Here is a 25,758-nt window from a genome sequence, read left to right on the forward strand (position 1 = left end):
ATGGCTGTCCTATGTATTTCTGAGGACTTTTTAGGGCTGCAGACCACAGAGAAGCATTTTGGGATACCTTTTCAGTCTCACTAGTGGAGGGTACCAAGGATGGGACAGTACCCCAACTTCCCAGGAAACTGTGGGCTAGGCTAATGTGAGGGGGCATGCAAGAGGTAACTGGAGAGGAAAGGTAGGGAAGGGCAAGAGTGTGTCAGTTCATGCTGAGGTTTTGGGTCAGGCCTAGGAGGCTCCCTGCAGGAGCTTCACTAAAGCTGACTGAGAGAAGGCAATATTTCTGCCAAGCAGTCACTTTTGCTACCTACGGTCATACACACACACACTCACACACCCACATAAAAACACACACACTCACACTCACATACATAATAACCTTAGCGCCTTTAGGCCGGGATGATTAGTATGGTCTTCAGGACACCCACATGGTTTAGAGGGTGAGGACGATGGTGGTAGTGGTGATGATGATAGATGACAGAGTAAATATGTTGCAGCGAGTCAGAATAAAATTACAAATATCCATGTGTGCCAGCCAAGTTACTCTCAGAAAGATCTCATTCTAATGCTGAATTATATCAATTTATTTTATTACTTTTCCCCAAAATGATAAATAACACTTACATTTTCTCTAAAGCAGAGGGTTCTATGATATCTACTACAACTTTTGGAAACTTTGAGGAAACACTCCAAAAGTTGCATATGATTTTGCTATTTGGTTTGGTCTTTGAGATGTGATAAGTTCAGAGCCTGGCTATGAGTTATGCATTTCTCTTGAAGTATATGGCAGAATTTGATTCAAATTCAACTTTCTCCCCGTGCTGAGTCACAGCTCCAACTTCGTATGACTGTGGGAAGCCTCGAGTAGAGCCAAAGAAATGTCCTGGAAGGGTTGTAGGTGGGTGTGTGGCCAACCCACACTCCTGGCCCTGGCAAGTCAGTCTTAGAACAAGGTAAGAGCATTCTCTGAAACCATGTATATCACGTTTCTTGGTGTGTTCCATAAAACCTTCAAACCAGCTAGGCATAATGGAACAGGCCTGTAATCCTAGAAGTTTGGAAGACTGAGGTAGGAGGATTGCAAATTTGAGCCCAGCCTGGGCCTTGGCAATTTAGTGACTTAATGAGAACCTATCTAAAAAACAAAAAAGAAAAAAAAAAACTGGAGATAAACAGCTGACAGCACTGGGGTTCAACCCTCAGTACCATAAAACAAAACAAACAAACAAAAAACCTTCACATCAAATTCACACTGCTGAGTATCAGTCCCTCCTTCTATATTCTCCAAAGAAATAAAGCTATATAAATTTAAAAATATATTTTCTAGCTTCTTTATTTTAAAACTAGCCAATATGGGATTTTAAAAAAACTCTGGGTTGTTATTATAAATATCTGTAGATATAGTAGCCTATATCAAGCTCTGATGTTGCTGGAAAACACTGAAGGGATATTTGTAAAAAATGTGACACTTTTTGCACGAGGTGGGCAGGTTATGTACAGTCTATCAGATAGGCTTCTAAAAAGTACTTTTGTACACGTTTGTGAATTGTTGAATTAAAGGAAGAGACCTTTGAACTAAGATCCTGGCATTTTTCTTTCTCCCAGGCTTGACTTGAGGCACTTCTGTGGAGGCACTTTGATAGCCCCGGAGTGGGTGTTGACTGCGGCCCACTGCTTGGAGAAGTATGTTCTGGGTAAATGGCATGAGGTCTTGCTCCTAAGACTCTCCTCCTCCCTCCTTTCCTTTGGTGGCAGTGACACAGGAACCAGGGAGGCCATATACAGAAGCCTACGGCAGAATTGCCAAGGCAATTGGGTGAGACGGGAGGGAAGTGTTTCTAGAAACTGCAGAAAAAAACACTTAATATGGGTAACTCTGTGGGCCTGGGAAAACCACAGACAGAACCAGGAACTGCAACGGGCACTGTTCCCAGGAGTTCTTAACTGCCAGCTTCAAGCAAATCATGAATTTCATTTCTTGCCACTTTGGAGTCACTGATCCTCATGGCTGAGGGTCTTGGGGACAATGTGATGTGGATAACATGGGAGGGCACCCATTGAAGGGGCTGGACTATATTTTTCTCCTGACATCACCATCTCTTCTAGGTCTTTGAGACCAGCATATTACAAAGTCATTCTGGGTGCACACCAAGAAACCAGTCTTGAATCACATGTGCAGCAAAAAGATGTGGCTAAGCTGTTCCTGGAGCCCCACCGAGCAGACATTGCCCTACTGAAGCTAAGCAGGTACCAGCTCACCTTGTTGTACCCTAAACTCAGTGAAGACATTTGTTTCACCCCTGGGTTTTAGAAACTGTAACTGTGGTGCAGTGGAGGGGAGGTACTGTCTATGCTGTGAAAGGCATAAGAGTTTGAGAAAACACCATCAAACCTCATCAGAAAACCAGGACTCAGCCCCAGTCCTGCAGCATGCTAGCTGTGTTCCCGAGGAAAGCACCAGGACTGAGTTTCTTCTTGTGGAAAAAAAGTGAGTTGACAAATGAGGTCCACTGTGACCCCTAAAACTCTGTTAACATCACTGGTGAACATACATACTCAGGATTAGAGAATGATTCAATTATTCCAGCAGACAAGTCTCTTCTCAACATACTGTGTTTGACAGAATCAAGTGAGATTATGTATTTCAAAGCACTCCTTAAAAACCACAAAGTAAAAATAAAGCAAACATGCACAAACAATGCACAAATGCAAATTATGTCATCCTTATCTTCTTTGGCTTTATTTTTCCTATTGTTAAGCCTGAAGAGCAATAACTTTGCTGATGTCACAAAGTTAGGAATATTTGCAAACAGATCCCAGTGGAGAGGTCACAAACAGACAGCTATTTTGAGAAACGTGTTTGGGACAGGCAGTGGGCACGCGGAGCTGTGGCTGACGGGTTCCAGATGACAATGTGACACTGCTGGCAGTGACGAAGGCTGTCTGGGCCAGCACGAGATTGTGGTCAGGAGTCTGAGCACTGTGCTTCTAGGTCTGGTCACAAACATGAGTGACTTGTGGGTCTGTAAACTGAGAGTTGATAGCTTGGGATATTTTGACATTCTATAAAGGAAAGAAGGAAACTAGCCTTAAAAGCAGCTGATTTCCTTTATACTCTCCAATGTCCTTCTCCAGCCCTCTAGCAAATAGTCAAACGCAAGGTCCCCTTTCCCCTTGGCCTCGGAGACTTGGGGCCATCTGATGGCTTGAATGAGTAATTTAGTAAAATCTAGGTTCTGGAAGTGTTTTCTAGTAGGCCAATGTGTTTTGAGTTTAGCGTCCCTCTTATATCCTCCACATGCCAAGAGTCTAAGACGGTGTCCCATGAGGGAATCCATAGAGCAACATCCAGGTAAGAGGGCTGGCTCTGTTCTGGCGCCTCCAGAAAAGTGTATCTGCTTTGAAGTTGGCAACAATGATGATTCTTAACTAGAAGAAAATATTTCTCATTTCTAATCCTTTTTCTTCTTGAACTCACTATAGTGGAACTGGGTCTCAAAATCAAAGTTCTAATATTTGAGAGTCCCTGGAACTCTAAGCAGGTAAATGTTCTTTGGAAACAATATCATTTTGTTTATGCCAGGTGCTTACTTCCAATCCTCTTTCACTTAGTATCCATTACTCTACTGGCTTTTTACAACCATGGTCTTGTGATGTTTACTGATGAGGAGACTGAGGATCCCAAATATGGAGCAGTTCACTGTGGTCACACGAGTGTCAGCTGTTACTCGAGCCCATGACACTGTTTGGCTACACGGTCTACCTCCTTAGCAAGGCCTCTTAAAATAACAGAAAAGGAAGTACTTGGCATAAAATTCCAATTGTGTCCAGGATATGCATCCCAAAGGAGGCTTGGCCACCCCTATGCCTAGAGGCAATGGAAGCCAGTAGTTTCTTACACACAGTTGATACTTTTAAAATGAAACATTACATGTGTTCAGTTCACAGGAAACTGTAGACAACTGTGAGGATGAAAAGTAACTTTCAGGATGAAGTGAGGAAATACTCATAGGGTCGTGGGTCTTTGAGGCAGGTTTAGGTGATCCATAGATGAAGAGAAGAAGTTTCTAGCCGGGCAGAAATACAACTTTTGATTTTTTCCCCTTTCAGTCCTGCTATCATCACTGACAAAATAATCCCAGCTTGTCTGCCATCCTCAAATTACATGGTTGCTGACCGGACATTATGCTATATCACTGGCTGGGGAGAAACCAAAGGTGAGATGAACTCAAAGGTTTGTGTAATTGCTTAATTTTGACATACAGCCTTCATGAGAAATGAGCATTTTGGAGAGAGTTGTACTAACTTTTCTCCATGAAAATCAGCCCTCTCCTGATTTTTTCTGCTGCCTATGTCTCCATAATGTCATTAAGGATCATGGACAAGGGGAGGGGGACCACTTCTTTGAGTCTCTTACCCCCTACTTGCCATGTTAGTACTGCTTCTCCAGGTAAGAGGGTTTTGACATAGCCTGTGAATTAAGAGTGCTACATGATTTTTTTCATGGGATGTTAGCCATACTAGGTTCCCAAACATGTCACAAAACAATAAAAATTATAGCTATTCGAGTCTTCATCCCATAAGATGGGTGTGTGTGAGATGCTGTTAGGAAAGGGAAAGGCTAGAAGTTGGGAAAGAAGAGGAAGTTCAGGGCTCCTGGTCAAGGATGGCATTTGGTATCAGGTAATGGGGTGTCGGGCCAGGAGAATGCCTAAGTGCAGGATCTGGAATCAGCACCTGCATTCCACTTTGGGAAACTTTCTCTTTGCGTATGCGCAGATAATAACTACATCCCTCAGGCTTGGCTTTTTATGTGGATCTTTGCCTCTCAGGAGTGTTAGTGAGGCCAATGGCTCTGCCTTGAGTTGCAGAGAGCTTGCATTGAAGAGAGGTTTTATGGCTTAAAAAAAGAACAAAAACAAACTTCTTATTCCCCCTTTCCATACTTCTGAGTCTGAGGCACTAAGGCCAAGCGAGAGGAAACTTGGAAAATGAAGCATCTCCTGGGGAAGGTATAGATTTAAAAATGCAAACCTCCCTGTTTTATACATGAAGAATCTGAGGCTCATGGCACATGCAGGAAGACAGCAGAAACTGCATGTCTCATCAGCTTTAGGTGTTTAAAAAAGTCCCAAAAGCTCACAAGTGGCTTCCAAGGATGAAAAATGAGAGGCTGCAGGGCTGTGTATAGAGAAGCGGTGAGAAAGGGCATAGAGCACCATTCACATGCCCAGTGCTCCAGGAATGGCTGTTCTCTTAAAGATAGGGGATATATCTGTATTCAATATGACTCTTGCAACTGACAGAAAATCCATTTAAATTAGATTAAACAAAAAAGAGGAAGTCTGTAGTGAGCTGAAAACTCTGCTGGCCCTCTTGCTAACTCAAACCTCAGACATACTCCAACTATGGTCTGGGTACTGTTTGGAGCACATAGGGGCTTCCCCTGTGGCTGCAGATCCAGTGCTGGCTCTGATACTGGCTCTGCTGAGAGGTAAAGGAAGGCCACTTTCCCAGTTGTGAGAGGTTGCACTCAACACATCTATCCACTCTGGTCATGGCTGATTCAAACCTGCAACATCTGCTCCACCCTAGAGCTGGGGGCAGGACCCTACTCACACCCAGAGGGGCATAGGGTCGATCACTCAATAGGCTTATGCAATGCAGGGTGAAAGGCTGCTCGGCAGCCAGAAAAACAACATATATCCTCTACACTATCTTGGTTAAAGATGGTCTTAAGATCATAAGGACAGGGCTCCGTCATCTTCCAAGTGATATTACCCGGTCACTTAACTCCTGTAAAGCTTTGGTTTTCTCATTTGTACCACCCTGCAAGATCATCAAGGGCATTAAGATTGTGCACCAGACCATCCTAACCACCACCACCGCCTTCAGTCACCACTGTGGCCGTCATCATCATCATGATCATTGTCACAATCACTGCTATCAATATTATCACCACCGCACATCGCACATCAACATTCCCCACCGCACCACCGCCATCATCACCCCACCGTCTTCACCATCTTTGCCACTGCCACCGTCCCCATCACGACTACCATCAGCATCAGCATCAGCATCACGGTTATCACATAGCCAATGTGCAGTTGACCCCTGATGGAGTCCAGTTCTGCCTAACATCGAGTGTGTTCATGGGTTCTTCTGTTCCAATCCTACCTACATATTTTGAACCACCATCCTATTCTGGACTCCTTGTCACTCTCAGTCCTGCCACACATGTACTAAGGAAATAATTCTCGGAGTATTAACTGGACCACGGGTCACATAACGTTAACTCAGGTCTACTTACCAACTTCCTTCATGGCCATAAAGACTGCAGATGGATTAACATTTCACCTTCCCAGTGTGAGATCCAAATTCTTCCAGTCTCTCCTTGTCTCCAAGACTTTCTCTGACTTTCACATTCCAAGCATAAATTCGGAGTTGAGGATGAGGGATTCCCCCACCTCAGCCCCTCACCAGTTCTGCCCAGGCATGTAGACCTACTACTGCTGTTGGATCTCCCTGCCACCCCTTTCTTCCCCAAACAGAGCTTCTGTTCTGAGGTCCCCACGGTCTGTGGGTTCCCAGAAGCGCTTTCTCTACTTTGGCCACGGGATGGCAGCATGTCCCTACAGACCATACCAACTTCCACTAACCCAGAGGTGGATTTTTCCCCCATGTCAAAATGTCTCTCTTGCTGAAAAAGCAGATGCAAGAATAAGTCATTAAAATGCCCAGGGTGGTGTTGGACTTGCAGTCTTTCTGCCTCAAGCTCCCAGAGTGCTGGGACAACAAGCATGGCCATCATGCCTTGGCTCGGCAGAATGTTTGAGAAAAGCACTCCTTTCTAGTAAGTTTAAGCAATGCTCCCTCCTGCTCAATCCTTAGTAGTTAGGACCTTTGGCCAGGACAGCTGCCCAGCCTGTGTTGAGCTTAGCTTTGGACCATGACATTCAGACAAGCCTCTTATGGGCTCTGGTGCTATTCAGATTAAGCCCAAGTTTTCTGAATGTAAGACAGTCAGTCATCTAAGTTCAGCATCTTTAGGGAAGAGATAGCTGTCATTTCTTGGCTGTTCTGGCAAAGCAGAGTTGTTGCAAAGCCCTGGGGAAAGCCTGGGCTTACAGAATTGGAAAACTGGATTATCTGCACAAATGCTGAGATGTCCTTGATGTATCCATCTGGAAAAACAGCATTTTTTTTTCCTAGTAAGTCTGCAAATACTATTTCAATTTTGCAAGGAGAGAAAAAGGCAATTTTTCACAAAGAGAAGAAATACAACTAGTAAAACAAACACAGGAAAATTTCCCCTCTAATTGTTAAGCAAGTGTAAATTAGGAAAATAATCAAGATAACTTCGACCTGTTACATTAACTAGTATTTTTTAAAAAGATAACATTTTAATGATATTGAAATAGGGATACTCATAAGGTATGATGGAGTGTGTTTTCCCTGTGCATTTTACACTTTCATATCTTTTTAGAAAATAATTTGGCAATGTTCTTGGGAGTCATAAATATGTCTATATAGTTTCAGGAAACTTAGACTTGGGAAAATATTAGAGACTAGAATCAACTGCATATGCAGAGATGTAGAACATTAGAAGCAAGGATAGGAGCCAACAAGCATGGTGATGCAGGATCCAGGTAATAAATTCACAGACCCAAGTTCAAGGCAAACAACACAACCTCTTCACCCTCTGTTTCCTTAACTGGACACCAGGGACGATTACAGCGCCCCGTTTATAGGGCCGGTGGGAGGATTAAATGAGATGCATCAGAGGATGAATTTGTGCGTGAGGTTAATTCTCAGTGAATGATAGTTCTTCTTTTATATTACAATAAAATATGAGCAAATAAAATTTACCATTTAACCAATTTGCAAAGTACAACCCAGTGGCACTTAGTTCATTGGAAATGTTGTGCAGCCATCACCCTATTTCCAGAACATTTTCCTTTCTCCCGAAAAAGGAGACCTCACAGCCGCTGAGCAGTCACACTCTATTAAAATGTTGTAAAGACTGTAAAATTAATTAAAAAGTCCTTATGTTATAACGACGAGTGAAAAAAAAATCAAGGTTTGAAGTTGTATGATGTGGTCTAGGTAGTCAATGAAGCATAAAAAAGCCTGAAAAAGAATATATAAAAATAGTAGCACTTGTATTTCTCAAACTTCTTTTGCATATTAAAATAATTTGTTTATAGTTTTAAAAGTAAACAAACCAACAGTTAAACACCATCAAGAAGCTCAGCTTGTTAAGTGCAATTCTTGGGAGCATAACATCTTGGACAAAGTTTAGACTTTCAAGTATCAAAGGGTTCTAATACTATTCGGACTGGCTCCTTGTGTTGTCTGGCTGTCCCAACAAACAAGAGACCTGTTGTTGTTGCTCTGTTGTTCTAGAAGTTTCCTTGAGAACAGGTTTGGACCCAGTAATTGTCTCTTTACTCACAGGAACCTACGGCGCTGGTTTTCTCAAGGAGGCCCAGCTCCCTGTGATTGAGAATAAAGTGTGCAACCGCTTTGAGTACCTGAATGGCAGAGTCAAATCCACTGAGCTCTGTGCTGGGCATTTGGCTGGTGGCACGGACAGCTGCCAGGTAAGAAAGGACTAAGGAGACTCATATCAGTCTTGTTCTGGCCTGACTCGGTCCCATGAAGCTTTCAGTTCCAAACTGGCAAAGTGAGAAGGATTTGCCAGCCCAAAGCCCCAGTCACAATGCTGCTGAGAAGCCCCCTGTGCCTGCCTCGAGGGTTATGCAGAGAATCTAAGATTTCTCAGGCTAACAGTCAGGGAGTGGTTGGTACTGTAACTTCCACAGGCCATGTGCCTTCTTGGTGAACTGGGACTGGGTTGGGAGGCTTTGCAGAAGGGAAGGGGTTGAGGGTCCAGGACAGAGACCCATTGCACTTCTTGGCAAGTGTGCTCAGGCGAGCTGGGCCAGAGGGAAGCCCCAAGGCAGGAGGGGATAAGGACAGTGTTCACAAGGGACTGGTTCCCAGGGAAGACCAGATGACAGGAGTTTTGCTGAATAGACTTTGCTAAGTTCTTAAACACTGCAGATGCTCAAATGATAATATTATTAATAAGTTCCTTTCTGATTTAAATGCTGAGAAAAATCTACCTAGGAATTAACAGGGGGAGGAGACTCATAACAAAGGGAGAGTTGTTTAGTCTTCTAATAGACTTTCCTCCATTGTCTCTAGGGTGACAGTGGAGGGCCTCTGGTCTGCTTCGAGAAGGACAAGTACATTTTACAAGGAGTCACTTCCTGGGGTCTTGGCTGTGCACGGCCCAATAAGCCTGGTGTCTATGTTCGTGTTTCAACATTTGTTAAATGGATTGAAGAAATAATGAGAACTAATTAATCAGATGGGTGACAGAATGAAGCATCAGCTTACCTAGAAGCTGGAACATGGGTACGGAATTTAGAAAGCTCAGAAATAATTTGACAGTAATCAGACTAAGACATTGTACTTAGTTGCCATCTACTGCCAACTCTTGGCATTTTTTATATTTTTGTGAATAAATCTTGTCCATGGATTCTAATAGTAAGGCCACATAGCTATGGCATTTGTTCTAAATAAACTCTGTACTTTCTTTGATTTATTTTTTTTTTTGGCATGGGAGAAGAACATTTTATGCTCTTCATACTACCAGTTTCAAGGAAAAAACCCAAAGTGATCTCATTTTCACAAGGAATTGTTGCTTTTATGACTAAGAAGCCTATAAGACCACTGAGAGGTCTTAGCAAGGTACCCAGGTATTGACTGTGTCAATTAAAGGTGGCTTGATATATATCTTTAGTGCCTTTTTTTCCTGGCACTGAAATGAATGTTTTCAAAGCTGCCACACATGAGGGGAGTCAAAACAAGTACTATTCCTAGGAATTAAATCTGTTACTGATGACTCAACTTTAGCACAGCCCATGGGGCATGGCACAGAGCTGTGTGCAGTGTAAACCAGGCATTGAAAGTGCTCTTAGACCAGGTAAGAATCTGGGTCACATCTGAATGCAGGAATGATACCAAAGTGTTGAAGACAGACCACTTTACCTTCTGCCCCTAACTGGCTGCCAGGTTTGGAAAGTACAGGCAGCACAGCAATAGTGTTTTATGGTGACACATGTTCAGAAGGGAGAGAAAGAATGGATATTTTTTAATAATTTAAAATGTTTTATTGTTATGAAACAAAAATATCAACTCCAAATACAATTCAAAGGTGATAGTATCAAAACGCAACCGCCATCTCACAGCAAAAAGATGCAAAGAAAAGCAAAACCATCAGTGTCTGTGAATACGGGATGAATGCAGCATGAAATCCTCAAAAAACTGTATTTCCATCATTGATGATAGAATGTTCATGCTAAATTCTGACGTGCTTTAAAGATTAAGACATTTATTTTAGTTCAGCGGTGGAGCGCCTACCTAGGATGCATGAGGCCCTGGGTTCTATCTCCAGTACCACACACACACACACACACACACACACACACACACACACACACACCCCAAGCTTATTTTACGATATCGTAATACTGCCACATATATATATGTTCTCATAGAAATTTTCTTTTTCAGTAGCAAGGTTTCCCTTTGTTACTCATTTTGTCTATCCTCATTACGTTCTTCATTAAAAAATTCAGCATAAGATATATGTTGGATTCCGAAAATATAACAGATGAAATACACAAAGCAGAACACTGTGTTTAATTTTCACATTTCAAGAGTCTTGATAACATAGAAGGTCAAATTTCTTATGAGTATCTCTAAAGTCACTTAATCTCTTTTTAAGCTTGTATATAATTGACATTTTCTTTAAATGAAAATATAAGCTTTTTTTTCCCAAGACAAATCAAAGGGCAAAGATTGAATGAGAACCATCCATAATTTTCATTCAACCATAGGTACTATTGGAACAGAACTCATAAATATAGCATAAATATCCCATTACTTTTAAAATCATAAAACCCAGGAAATCATAATCTGTGGGTTTTCTTCTCTAAAGAATGGAATTTCTGGTAATATAGGTGTTCACTAAAGGAAACCAAAAATATTCCAAATAATCTTAGGACCCAAACCTAATTTTAAAATAACAGACCAAATCCTCAAATTATATAGCAGACCTGTGCTTATTTAGGGAATGAGGCCTAACCTGTACCTGGAACCCCAGATGCTACAGAGAAAGTGGGTGGGAGGGACACGTGACCTGTCCAGACTACAAAGGTGTGGAAACCAGGAAACAGAGAAAGCAAAGGCTCAGTTTGGTGTGGCCCGGGCAAATCATCATCCTTCATGGACTCTTCCTGACGCTTACTCTGTGCTGTGTCCTTTAATCAGATGTGATGAATGCATCACCATACACCTTTCCTGGATCCTTGGTTGTACAGCCTGCATTCCTGATAAGGATCAGGTAGGGCTTCTCTTGTCCCTCTTTAATTGAATGAGTCAGAGACTGCTGATCCCAACACTAGAAAAAACAAACAGGATAGGTGGTGCATTGAGTATGTTCTTTGCTCACCCAGTCACGTATCATGTGCTCCCAGAAACTTCAATAGCATGAAAAATCTGAAATCCAATATTGTATAAAAATACTCTGGATAGTCTGCAGGTCTTTATATGGTAAAGACACTTGAATCGGCACTGCGTAATGAAGCTGAAGTGCACAGGTACATCTCTGGAGGCTCAGTTTCTCCAGGAGGATGGACTCCAAAAGCTCCTTCCTCCGGCTTTGCAGGGGTCTCACAAGTGAGAGCTGGAAACCTGGGTTTTCTTTTTCCTGCTAGGGGATGTGAATTTACAAAACAAAGGAGAAAAGATAAAGTCCTTGTGAGCAACCATGCAACCAGTTAGAAGAAAATCTTGTTACTACTCAGTAGCATGGTTGGTTTTGATCAAATACACTCACGCATAGCATCTCATTAGCAACCCAACTCAAAGGTAGCCAAAATAATTACCTCTGTGACTCACTTTGATTTGTATAGGGGTTAATTAGCATTATAATCTGCAAGTTTCTCATGAATTTCTACTAAACAACAGATGGCTTAGAAATGAGCTGCTGAAGTAACAGAAGACAGTAGAAATGATAGAATAATTCCCTGCAGTTTTAAAAGGGAATACACCAACAGGTTTAAGCAATTTGATGCTAAGTAGTGTCATTCTAGAGTAAATAGTCATGTGTCATAATTAATGAACTTAGTTTTTACACCTGTAAATCAGGCTCTCCGATTCTTTTTCAAGAGCAGGGACTAGGTATAATCAATTTACTCTGCTTTTTACTATGAAAATCACAAAAACATTAAAAGAATCTGTGCAACTTAAATGTTTGTTGGTATAATTCTTCATGATTATACATCAGATGGATATTCATTTTTCCTGCACAATATTTAGGATCCCCCTCAAAAAAATATCTCCATTATCCAAGTTGCTTAATCTAACTAATATGACTGAATTTATGGCAGAGTCCTGATCCAAAGGACACTCTCTTTCTTCCATTTTTTTCCTGATGAGTGAGAGAGAAAACCTGAGTAGGGATCAGGAACAAGGGCATCACAGGAAGAATGCAGGGCCTCTGGCTAGGAGAGAGCGCAGTCACTAGTGTGGCTGCAAATGTGATGAAGGCTTCAGTCCTGCAGTGCTGGAAGTCTGTAGCCCCAGGGAGGTTCTGCCTCCAATAAACAGTTCTGAGCTCCTCCTCTCTTTTGACCCATAATTCTGCCCAAGTGAGGCAAGCATAAACCCATGAGAAATTCCTCTCACCCTACTGACCTCTTATTCTTCAGACAACTCTGTTTCCTTCTTCACTATCCCCCCACCCCCTATTTCAGGAACCTTCTTGAACAGTCTCTTTTCTCCTGATCTTCAAGTATGGCTACAACTGGGGTAAGAGGACTTGGCGCCACCCTCATCTCCCCTCCAAGTCATTGTTAGTGATGACCACTTAGCCCGGCATGTCCCCTTTCTGGATGGAGAAGACACTACCATGGCAGAAGGCTTCAAAGGATGTTACACAGTTTTAATAACTATAATTCACTTCTTTGATTCACTTAACTTCGTTTTACAAGACAACGGTGTCATAAAGAGATGGTGCACCCCATCCCAAATCTCACATCACATTGTTCTAAGGTAAAACAAGTGGGGGTCTGGGTAGGGAATAAGCCACTGTCAATCCCTTTCCTCCCAGACAAGCACAAGAGTCTACTGGGTTTCCTTGTTGAGGGAAATGCCCCATCCTCTGATTGGCCCATCCCATCAGTAGGTGATTTCATTTTGAAACCTTTCTTAGGGAAGTTCTGGAAGGTGATTAATCAATCTTGTTTTTCAAATGGCTTCAGAAAACAGAACAAAAAAGATCATTGAATTAAGTTAGCTATACTGTACAAAGTTTTAAAGCTCTGATAAAACACTCAGGGGACCTTTGGTAGTGGTTCCCTGACTCTGGAGAGGGCAATAGTCCCTAGGTAATGGAAGAAAAGAAGAACAGAAGAAGAGATTTTCCAGTTCTACCAGAGGGATGCTCACTATGTAAAACAAATTCACAGATAGGTCACAGCATAAAATGAAACCACACACAGCAATGGAGTCATACTTGTACTTGACAATATCACCCTTAGTTCTAGTTTTTAAAAGCTGAGAAACCATTCAGAATTCCTGGTTAGAAAAAAGGAGATTAAAAATTCCTATTTTTATAAGATTGCTTTGATTATTCAGTGAAATAACATATGTAAAACCATTAATAACAGAAGTGCTTTTAAAATGTCAGCTTCTACCCTCTTCCCAATCTACAGGTGAAGGAAAAACTACCTCAAAGTTATTAAAATGTAGTATTTTTATGAATGTTTTTGATACATTTTTATACATTTAGAGGTCCACATTCTCATTTCATTATTAAAAAGATTAAATTTTATTTAAAAATTAGATGGTAACTTATTTTTTAAATTATACAAGTAATACCACATCATGTGATCTAACTGAAGAATAATCAAACACTATAGAAGTCTATCTAGGTAAAAAGATGGTCCTCCCTTCCACATCCCCTTCTACCACGTTTCCATCCCCAGAGGGTATACATTATTAACCATTCATTTCTGTAGTTATGTTTTCTTTCTATTATGACAAATTTCAAACATAAAATGAGAATTGGTACAATGTGAATTTTTATCAACATAGCTTTTTATATGTTGGTATCTTTTCCAATATATTCACTGAACGCTAACTACTGTGATATCTTGGTTGTCAAACTCAATTCCTTCCAAATTTGTGTTTGAATACCCAAAAGTTCAAAAATGGAAATATTTTTCCCATAAGAAATAATGGAAAACCAAATAATTGGTTCTGAGGCCCAAAAGTTTCCAGGACCTTAACAAATTTTGCAAAGGTTCTCACAGTTTTTTCTCTTAGTTTTACTGCTGGTATCACTTTCTTTGGAGCCATGGTTACAATATTTTATGCAAATAAAGTGCCCCAAACAGCACAGTAACAAATGTTTTAACTCACTAACACAAGTACTGTATTCTGTCTGGGTGAGTGGCTTTTAGACTGAAGTGTCGCCTCTTTGTGTCCATGGCTAGATGCGATGAGCGACTCACTCTCAGCACATACAGGTTTTGTTCAAGCTGGATTTTTGGTTTGACTATCGAGCAAAGTTGTGAACACTGTTCAGGTTTCTTTCAAATACTGCTATTCAAGCAGTCGAAAGTTAGAGCTTGGAGCCGACTGACAACCAAGGTATCCCTATATTTATATCCCTCTCCCCCAAACTCAATCTCTCTTTCTTCCATCTATCTGATCTGTCTGTCTGCCCATCTTCACTTAGCAATGATATATTACCCATCATCTATTTTTCTGTCAACTGTCTGCCTTCTATCTTCTCATATAGCTACACACAGGGATTGTTACTGGCTTATTTTTTAATAAATATAAAAGCACATTGTTCTTGTTTCATTTTGTAATCAATCTCAAGAAGCTTCCCATGCATTCCATGTAGATAGCCTTCACTTCTTTCCATCTTTGTGTAGTAACCCACAGTGGAATGATCATCTTTTTCTTAGTTTCCTATTAATACACATTTATGTTACCTCGTTCTATGACATACCAGTCCCTTTCTTTAGATCTCTTCTGATTTTTAACACCTTACTTGGAAATGCTTCCCAACCACATTTTAAAAATAGTACATACTTTTTTATATCATGGGTTTTTAAAAATCTTCAACAATTTTTTTCTTACTACACTACATGAAGAGGAGATTTAATGTCATCATTTCCTATGGAAATTCAATTTTCTCAACAGCACCTTTTGCCCAAGGGTTTAAAATGCTGCTTTGATTTGGAATGTGCTGAGTTTTGTACAATACCTGCCAAGTTTTTCAACGTCATCCACTGTCTCTGGCAAGGCAATACCCTTGGTTTCAGGCAAAAGCATCACAAGGCCACCACAAACCGATGCCAAGATACCTGCAGAAGGGGAAAGGTGTTACCACTGTAGATGCATAGGTTGGCCCCCCTGGCTCCTGGCCTGCTCTGGAAGCTGCTAGGCTCATGGATCTTAAGTTGCCCTCTCAACCACAGCAATCCTCTGTTCACCCTACTCAGCTCTTCCAGGATCTCAAATGTTCCCCACCTTCCTCAAATCCTGTACCATACCATGGGCTCTGGACTATTGGCATACATCTGTTCATTCATACCTTTAACAGTTACAGTCCTGTGTCACTTAATGACAGGAAGATGGTCTGAGAGATACACCTGTAGGTGATTTCTTTTTTGTGTGAACATCTTAAAGTACTGTATATTTATGCAAATTAAAATAGCTATGACATCACTAAGCATTAGTTTTATGGGATCACCACAGGATGATATTGTGAGTCACTGACCAAAATGTCCTTATGTGGTGCATGACTGTATTTACTGAGTATCAACCAAGCTAAGCACTGAAGGTCTCACCTCCTGCTTCAGAGGGAAAGCAGAACTAGAGAGGATCCCCTCCTCTTCCCTTTCCTGACTCTAAAACTTAATTGCATCCTCTCCTTCCCATGAGGTCTCACTTAGTCCCTCTTTTGGGGTCTTTATTATACTGATTACTCTCCAGCATCTTCATCCTATCAGTAGGAGAATTCCGACACACTGAAATGCTCATCTCCACTGTCTGCTAGCCTCATCCTCCTCCACTTACTATCCTCCCCTTTCTGTTCTTTGGAGTCCAAACACAGGAAACACTGTAATTGCCTATTTCTCACACCTAGCAGTGTGCTGGTAAATGTCTAATTTCTGGCTCTGTACAATAAAGCCCTGACATAGCCTGTTTCCATGGTATAAACACTCCTGGCATGGGCACTTCAAGCTACTGGCCCAACCTCAGGGAATGCAGCACCAGGGAAGAGACAGGCAGTAGTGCTCCATCCTAGTGTAGTCCCACCAGAAAGGTAGAGTAGAATAACCTGATAAAGATACAGTAAATAACCCAAAGATCACCCATAATAATCAAAACATGGAACAGGAACTGGTGAATGTTGAATATTTATGGTCTCCTTTAATATATTTTATACACTTTAATTTTTAATTATAGTTGTATGTAATGAATGACTCTCAAAATTCTTAGCCCTGGTGAGCTGACAGGAGCCGGTCCTAGTATGTCACCTATGTCATACATCCAGCCTCACTGCACACTGTGCTGCCCCACCTCCTCCCTGGTCCTTCTCCACCCAGGTCACCAACTGCCTTTGCTCAGATCCAGCGGCACTGCTACTGGGCTTTGTTGGCCAGTTTAGAGTTACACCTACCTTCCCTTGACTTCCCTGCCCTGCCGTACCCTGCCCTCATGGTTTCCCTGCTCTGTACTTTTCTCAGCTCCCCTGTCCTACCTTCTGGCCACTGCCCCAGTTTCACAAGTGATCCATATTCAGATGTTTCTGAATTCCCATCTCTAGGCCACATTTCTCTCCTGGGCTCAGTGACATCCAGACTCCCAGGTTCTCAATATTTTGATTTCTTATAGCTACCTCATCCTGCATCCCTCCTCAGCCTGCTACGACCCCCCACCAGTGTGTCTTTCATCTGCTTGTTCCTGGGCCACCCATCTCATGACTCCATCCTGTCAACTATCTCACCTGCCAATCCAATTCCTGATGCTTCCTCTCCATTCTGCTGCCATTTCCTCCTTAGATCAAGCCACTATGATCTCTTACTCAGTGATCACATTCTTTTCGTCACCTCAGAGACAGCTCAGTCCCTCTCTAATTCAATTCCCTATCTGCCATCAGCATCCTATTTCTAAGATACAAATCTAGCTGTTTTGGACCCAGCAGTATCAGGCTCTTCCCCTGTCATGAGATACAGAGCAAAGTTTCTGCACAACTGAGGAGACCCTTGATGATCTGTGCCTGCCTCCCGGGCGATAATTCCCATCAGGCCCCACTTCACACACTGGACTCTGACCTTTGCCCTAGGCCTTCCTACTGCTAGGAGCACAGCCCCTATCCCTAACACGGGGAGTTTCCTCTCACTTCAGATCACACCCTAGACCTGGATTCTTCCTTCCTTCCCAAAACTCTTCCCTTGACATCCCTGAGACATAACACGTTCAGGATTTTTCATACTCTATTGTCCTTGGGTTTTCAGGAACTTGGTCCCCTCCCCACCAGCTCCAGGAGGGCAGGGCCTGGCCCAGCCCCGGCCAGCTTGGGCGGTACTCCCCATAGACTCACTGCAGTCTCATGGGACTAAGCCAACACTTTGCCTGAATGCCTGGTACTGGTTCGACAGTGGTGCCTCTTTGCTTTTCATGCTGGCTGCAGAATTGACACTGAGTTTATTATCAACCATTAAATCATTTGAAATGGCCTTGTACTAAGATAAGTGGTATTAAGTGGTTAGAAGCGGACTATCTGTTCCTAGTGCTGTCAAAGGAGTTTAGCATGAATCAGAATGTACAGCCGCCTGGACTCAATATTGTCATTTAAATTTCACCTGTTGAACAAGAAATGGAAACATTTTCTATGGAAAGTAAGGAAGTGGGATGGAAGAAAGGCAGGGCAAGAGAGGGACTAACTCTGGTCTTTTACTGCTGAGGACAGAGTGTAAGTAACTCAGGGGACAGCATGGAAGTGTCTTCTGGTGCCTCCTGAGACCAGGATTCTGTCACTGCATGAGTTCTATGGAGACCGCAGGTGGGAAGAAGGGGGTGAATTTGAGGAATGTGGAAGAGGTAATAGGATATGTGGATATGTGGAAGGGATTTTGTGTTCTGTTCTTTCAACATAGCATATTTAGCATCAAACTAAATTAAGATCTAGTATTAGTAAATATTACACATGTAAAAACACAATTTGTCCTTACGTTGACTTTTAAACATACTGAAGGTCTAATTTAGCCCTCTGGAAATTATATTCTGCCCCCCCATACTATAAAAGGATTTTGTGGTACTTGCTTTTATCTGAAAATTTAAACAAAGGTTAACTCAAATGGTTATCATCACCCTTTGAAGTAAATTAAAACCATTCCAAATTTCAAATTTTGTTGTGAACAGAGTGTCTCCTTAAAAACTTAGAAAGTTGTTACAGAAAGAAGAAATAGATATCATTAATATAAAATCTAGCAACCAATAGGTTGTACTACTGCAAAGACTGTAGAAGAAAAGCACTGGAGAATAACATATAAAATGAGTTCTTACCGAAGATGATCAGAGGTAGTTCTAGCCACATGGCTGCTAGTCGAAAGAGTAGAAACGGGGCTATGATTCCCCCAAAGTCACACAAACCTGAGCAGAGTGAAACACCAAAGTTTCTGCAGAATGGAAAATAGTTTTAAGTAAAAATTACTTATTCAGGATAATTAAAATATTCAGATATCGAGTAGCAGAGATTGTGACAGCATTTTCCATTTCTATTGTTTTTAACTGTGAAAATGACATTTCTCTTGTACTTTCAGCAAATTATTTCCATTTGATACTATTTCACAATGAGGATAGTAAGAAAGTCTCCAGGGCCAGGGATTTAGCTCAGTGGTTCTGCTGCCTGCTTTGCACATGAAAGGTTCTGAGTTTGAACCCTGGTACCAAAAGAAAAAAGAAAGCCTCCAGTGTTGGTAGAAAAACATTCATCTATCAACATTCACTATACTGCTCTACAACACTTGAGTGCTACCTCGGTGCCCTGAAAAGTGTAGCCAGAAGAGTATTTCTACAGATATGAAACCCAAGTTGTGCTATTTCATGAACAGTTTCACATTATTCTTCAATAACCAGCTGCTCATGAGTGTTACACACTTAATGTGGTTAAAAGAGAAGTTACAGCCTTAAAATATAGCAGTGGTGATGAATACAAATTTAATCAGCAGTCTGAGAAAGTGCACTAAGAGTTTTCCTAATTCCAAGTTTAGTACTTTTCTCTAAGATCACAGCTATATATAAGGATAACTGACATGGGAAAGTATTGTAATACTTGTACTGTATTACGAAATGTAGCAGGTAGCAATGCCGAACACAACTGCTACTCAAAGACTACTTCTTTACTGGCTAAACTCAGCCCCAGCTAATGTATTACGTATTAGGAAAGCTAAGGAAACATTTGGCTGCAGAGAGCTTAGGAGAAACTATGACATGTATGTTGGAATTACCGTAATGTTGTGGGGTACAATTCTGAGTTTACCAAATAAACAATTTCAAAGGCCATGGTTATCCCTAGTCTTCCCAGGGTAGCAACTGTTGTCCTTAACCATGGTATTCCTGTGAACACAGAACATTTGGAAGAGAAGTTAAGATCTGATTTCATTAACATTTACAAAGCAATCAAAGGCACTGGCTTAGTGTCCCCTAGCCCTTATTCTTGCGAATTTAAAATCCAAATGATAGATCCTTGTAATGCAGTAGACAATATTAGATAGCAACTAGAAGGACATCTAAGATTTTAGTGTGTTTGAGGTGCCTTTATGAGCGAGGTTAGATTATAGAAATACAACTCAAGAATCATTTGTTAAATGAGCCAGTTTAACACTGAGCCAGTGATGCAGGCAGTGCCTTCCTGGAGAGGCTAAGTCCCCTTCCTTTTGTGTGGAAGACAGTCTCCAGGGTGCCTTTGAAGATTTCATCACAACTAGGTGCCCACTTGTCCTCTGTAGAGACCAGGAAAACGCCATTAGATGAGCTTGGCATCCGACAGGAGTAAGGACTGGAGGACTCAGATCTTTGGGAGGGGGCAACTAATCTAAGTGTTACCCTCAGGTATGTGATTGATTGTCGTTCACATTCCCAACCATGCTACTCCCCGCCAAGAAATGGCCCAAAAGGAGTCATGTTCCTACATGGTAATTGGTTCATCCACTTAAAAATGAATGTTTTAAGGCTGCTCTCACTGTATGAAGAAAGTCTCCTTTCCTCCAGAGTGACTATGACAAATACCAAGCATTCTCTATTAAACACTTTAAGGGCAGAAGAAATTTACCATTTAAATTCTAAAACAAAGCTGTGCCCCCACGCCTTTCTTTTTCTTCGTCAGCACTAGGAATTGAATCCAAGGGCTCACAACAAACTACATCTCCAGGCCTTCTTCATTTTTAATTTTGAGACAGGGTCTCACTAAATCACTAAGTTGCCCAGGATAGGCTTGAACTTGAAATCCTCCTGCCTCAGCTTACCAGAGTGCTGGGATAAGTCATTTTCGTAGCTGACAGAACCAAACACCAGACACCCACAACTAAAGGAGGAGAGGTTTATTTTGGCTCATTTTTAAGAAGTTTCAGTCTATGTTTGGCTGGCTCAAAAATATAAACTACATGGCAGAAGGGCTTGGACACTGGAAAGTTGCTGGCTGCATGGTGGCCTGGAAGCAGAGAGAAGGGAGGAGATTGGAGGGAGAAATACCCTTGCAAGTCACTCACCCAGCAACCCACCCACCACCTTTCAAAAGCCCTGTCCCTGAGTGCATGAAAGTTTTGGGGGTCATTCTCATTCTAAACCTTAATACCTGGCTTCTAAGTTTTGTATTAGCTGCATGAATTTTGTCAGCCTTTCCTAAATGGACTTGGTACGAGGATATGAGACTGCATAAACCAGACTGTATCTTCTCTCCAAGGCAAAGCTAAGGATGTCTTTGAACTGCAGTACTATTACCTTTCACACTAGTATGGATGCCCCCTCAGCACCATCCTCCTATCTTCCAGGAGAACATTGCACCTTGCTGAATATATAAATATTTTTTAGGAGAAAAGAATCAAGCTCAATGAGGAATCAAGGTCCGTAAAGTTATGTATGTTTTCTCTAGAGAATATTCAACAAAGCAAAAAAGCACTAAAAACTCAGTGATTTAATTACCCGGAGAGCAATAAGACAAGCGATACAGGGGCCGGGGATTTAGCTCAGCGGTTCGGTGGCCTGCCTTGCAAGCACAAGGACCCGAGTTCAATCCCTGGTACCAAAGAAAAGACAAGCGAAAGTTTAAGGATTCCAACCACTGCTGGGAAGCCCCAGCTTACTGCAGTTTAATTGCACAGTGGCTGAGGACATCCTGGTGTACTTGATGCCTTCTCAGATGGGAACACCTGTAGCTGTCACATTAATAGTCACATCGGGGAGTAAGGATATCCAAATTGTGCTGATGCACTGGGATACCATCTGCTCTGGCACAGGACAATTGTAAACATGTGTTTTATTTTGGTTCTGCTTTTTCATGGAGGCTGAAGAGGGAACTAGGAAATGCATTCCAACCCTGTCTTCAGTGAGCAGGTGCTGCTGGGAATCCAGAGTGGAAGCTGTGGCCCAGATTCCCTGTGTAAAGCTGGAGGGGACAATCTCCCAATCCACTTGGGTTTCAAGGGAAGTCACTTGCTACTGGGGAAATGGCTTTCTTATCCAGGCTAGGTATTTCAGCAGAAGTTTCTTTTCACTAAATAAAGATTGAGCCCCACTGACAAGTTCAATATTAATTCAGGTTTATAACTGAGGCCAGGACTGTTGGATGGAAAGAACCAAACCAAAACTAAGAAAATAATTCACACACACACACAGAAAAACATGTGGTTAATTCAGATAAACAACTAGTCAATTCAATAAAGCCAAAAATGCCATAAAATGTAACTATACTGGGGCAGAGATTTTGTTGAAATGTGTAACAAAAGCCAAGTCCTTGAGGCACTGCACTGTTTATTAAGTAAGAAGAAAACAACTCATTGAGAGGTATAAATTATGTGTGAATAATTATGTAAGCATACAAAGATCTTTCATCATCTTGACAGTATGTTAAATTCATTTTAGAGTGGCAATAGACATTTTTTTGGTGGCAAAGACACACACACCCACACCCACACCCACACACACACACACACACACACACACACACACACACAAGTGATCCCTAAAGGGTCGGGGATTTGGCTCAGTGGTTTTGTCGTCTGCCTCGCAAGCACAGGGGACCAAGTTTGATCCCTGGTATCATAAAAAAAATGATCCCTAAAGCTGAAGTAGTTTCCCAGAGTAATGTGAAAACACAGGGAAACAATGTCCCTCTGTGAATGGGGACTTGGTCAAACTACAATAGATTCTTAAGAGAAATACCTCATTTCTTGAAGAAAGGATGCAGAATTTAAAATACAATTTTGAATATCTTCTGAATATATCATCTACTCTGTTTTGAAATAAAGTTTAGGGAACACTCCTAATGAGATATGTAAATTAGGATATATAAACACCTATTTGTCACTTAAAGAAAAATAAAAGTAACAGGCAATATTTTCATTTCAAAAAGATTTATTCAAACTGCTAGGTTGTGGCTACCCTAAATAAAATCAACTCAAATTAAAGATAGAAGCCCAGTATCGATAAAGCTCTCTATTTTTCCAGACATTACTTAGGGTTCAGAAATTTGGGCCCCGAACAGTGTGTCTCATTTGAGGATATAGCCAGAAAGACTATGTTTTTCTTTCAGAATTTTATTCTCAGACTATGAAAAGTTGTGGGTTCAGTGGAGACAGAGCTGGTTGAAGGGTTTTCTGTAAGATAATTTTAGGACAGACTTCTCCAAAAGGCTCCTCAGCATTCACCGCAGGGGCCATGGGCCTGCTGATGACATCAAGCAAGGCTGAGAGGGGAGAGCCTCTTACTGTTCACTCAGCAGTCCCCGGAGTCAAGTCCAAGAGTGCCTTTCAGTTGGAAGGAAGGGAAAAGCCTCTCTTTCTAACTGTAACTCACTTTGGGGATTGCAAACTTATTCACACCATTCATTCACTACCAACATGAGACTATAAAGCAGTGAAGTCTGCCAAGCATACACACATAAAATGAGTCCCGAACAGGAGCAATTAATTTGCATTCCTGCTGAAAATCATTCTAGAGCATCAGCTGTGAAGTGATAGCTACAGAACCGACTGGACCAAGCAGAAAAGTTTATTCTTTGCCTTATATTTTTCAATGTGTGAGTGTTCTCTACAAGACAACCTTAACTCTCACTCCATCCAGTTACTTTGACCTTGGTTTGGAATATAGTCTTGAATGCTTGCTTTTTTGGTATCATGCTAAAAACAACACAGGGAAATCATCCCAGACAATGTTAAGACTAAGAAAAAATCTGGGGTAAGGTGATTCATCACGAAGTGATAGACCACACATAACAATAATCTCCCTATGTTTCTAATTTCATATGCAGGGAACACTTCACTCTTGTTCTGCATGTGATGAGACTAGAAGACCTATTCTGAGGCAACTGCTTTTTTAAATTAACCCCAAAACCAAAATAAAATAGAAAGAGCAGTGAACTCTCCAATGTGCTTGATTTACTTCTACTTTAATTGTATACTTCCAAGGGCAGAAATTAAGTCTGTCTTGTTCACTCCTCTTCCCCTTTCCTAGGTGAGTGACTCACAATAAATACTATACTAAATAAACACACATTGATGGCTATTACACAGCTTACCCTAACTGTGAGAATGTGTTAAGTCGAAGTAGTGTGTTGAATAGCACCCCTTCCATCAGGTCTACCTAGAACTACAGAACGTAATCATCTTTGGAAACAGGACCTTCACTGATATAATTAGTTAAGATGACACAGGGAGGAGAATGTCAAGAGAAGATAGAGGTAGACATTGCAGAGATGCCGAGAAATGGCAAGGGTTGCTGGCAACCCCCAGGAGCCAGGTGAGAAGCATGGACCAGCTCCTGGTGTCTCGGGAACCCCACTCTCCACAACACTTTTGGGTTTAGACTTCCAGCCTCCAGAAGTGAGACAGAATAAATTTCTGTTCTTTCAAGTCACCTAGTTTGTGGTAGTTTATTACAGCAGTCCTAGGAATCTGATACATTCAAGGAAAATAAGACAAACTTAGGTTTCTTTTTACTATCAATTATCTCAATATGACAAAACTTGTATCTCTTTTTCTGTTCTGAAGATTAACATTTCTGTAATTTTATTCATGGTCTACCTGATATCTTGGGAATTCATAAAACTGCACCTAATTAATAAAGTCTTTTCTAAATAAATGCCTGACAGTCCCGATCTCCTCAGTATTACCTGTGTTCTTTCTTGATGCTCAGAAGATTTTCAAAGAAAAAGAACCTCTTATGCAGAAACAAATGACCACCAGAGAATGTAACTCTTTGCATAATCCTTGATCCACACCCCTGAACTTGCTCTAACTCACACTCCTGCTGTGTTCTATGGCAGAGATCATTCAGTTGAGTTAACCATGCAATTGGAGGCACCTGCAGCCCCTGGATTCCTCTCTCAAGCTCTATTCTCTAGCAACCAAACTCTGAAAACATGGCTATCACATTCCTGAAAGGAATTCACCCTCTCCCACCCTGGCCTGATTGCCCAGCCTTACTTTCAGCTTTCAGCATCTTGCCCTCCTAATAGCTGTCATCCAAACTGTATCAGTTATGACAAGCTCACCCCTCCTCCTCCTAGGGCTCCAGAACAATACCACACCTTGGATGGCCAGGAGGGACAGTCATACTGGTGACTGACCATCTTTAGGCCTCTTTGCCTGGATTCCAGCCATAACAAAAAGGTTCTCTGTTCCTGAACCCACAAAGGTTTTCATATTTCTGGGATCTGTTCTCTGCTTTGGAAAAACTGGTCTCTCCTACCTTTTATCTGATACATGCATTCTCCACACATGCCTGGTTCTCACTTCTGGGAAGCTTTTTTGAGCTCCCAAGCATTAATCACTTCTCCCACTTTTTTTTTCTTTCTTTTTACAGGGCCTCATGCATGCAAGGAAAGTGTTCTTCCACAGAGCTACTTGCATCAGCTTGCCTGCCTGCTCTATTTCCTTTCTTCTTTCTCCCTCCATTCCTTGCTTCTTTTTCTGTTTCAAAATCTTATAAATAATTCTATTAATTCATTTATCACAGAAAATTGTGACAGTATTTAAGTGTTTATATCCCTTAATGGTCATGATCCTTTGAAACTAAGAACTTCATCCTTTTTTATTCCTAACCTTAGTGTTTAGCATGGTACCAGTGATACAGCAAACGCTCAGGAGATGTGTTAAACAGTGTCAGCCATATCACAAAAGGAAATCAGGGAAAGATGATCAAAAGTAAGCCACATTCCTGTGTGCTAGCTTTTGCAAAATATCTATTTTATCAATAAATGAATATAAAATTAAGAAATTAGGAAAATCTATAAAACAGTATCTTATATCCTTACAGTTTTTACACTGATTAAGCAGAAAATTGAGTGACATTGCTGAAGCTTACCCAGTACTAAGATTAACATATGATGGCACAATTCCTAAAAAAAAAAAAAAAAAAAAAAAAAAAAAAATTTCC

At 41.3% G+C, this 25,758-nt stretch overlaps 2 protein-coding genes across 2 annotated transcripts in view; one reads left to right on the plus strand and one right to left on the minus strand.

Moving 5' to 3' along the window:
- Plg (plasminogen) overlaps nucleotides 1–9,474 on the plus strand; it is a 36,598-nt gene extending 27,124 nt beyond the window's left edge. Inside the window, exons 14-19 of the mRNA XM_010631045.2 lie at nucleotides 836–956; nucleotides 1,609–1,686; nucleotides 2,110–2,250; nucleotides 4,114–4,220; nucleotides 8,461–8,606; nucleotides 9,214–9,474. Coding sequence (XP_010629347.1) covers nucleotides 836–956; nucleotides 1,609–1,686; nucleotides 2,110–2,250; nucleotides 4,114–4,220; nucleotides 8,461–8,606; nucleotides 9,214–9,375 — 755 coding nt within the window. The 3' untranslated portion in view covers nucleotides 9,376–9,474. The remainder of the gene's footprint in view (nucleotides 1–835; nucleotides 957–1,608; nucleotides 1,687–2,109; nucleotides 2,251–4,113; nucleotides 4,221–8,460; nucleotides 8,607–9,213) is intronic.
- A 10-nt stretch (nucleotides 9,475–9,484) lies between these two features.
- The window catches only part of Slc22a3 (solute carrier family 22 member 3), a 110,688-nt gene continuing 94,414 nt past the window's right edge, over nucleotides 9,485–25,758 (minus strand). Inside the window, exons 10-13 of the mRNA XM_010631163.2 lie at nucleotides 19,614–19,722; nucleotides 18,670–18,782; nucleotides 15,359–15,458; nucleotides 9,485–11,788 (exon numbers count right to left, since the gene is read on the minus strand). Of these exons, the coding sequence (XP_010629465.1) occupies nucleotides 11,749–11,788; nucleotides 15,359–15,458; nucleotides 18,670–18,782; nucleotides 19,614–19,722 (362 nt within the window). The 3' untranslated portion in view covers nucleotides 9,485–11,748. The remainder of the gene's footprint in view (nucleotides 11,789–15,358; nucleotides 15,459–18,669; nucleotides 18,783–19,613; nucleotides 19,723–25,758) is intronic.

Source organism: Fukomys damarensis, unplaced genomic scaffold (assembly GCF_012274545.1).
Source record: "Fukomys damarensis isolate Sample0158 unplaced genomic scaffold, DMR_v1.0_HiC HiC_scaffold_14, whole genome shotgun sequence".
In the NCBI taxonomy this organism is placed as follows: domain Eukaryota; kingdom Metazoa; phylum Chordata; class Mammalia; order Rodentia; family Bathyergidae; genus Fukomys; species Fukomys damarensis.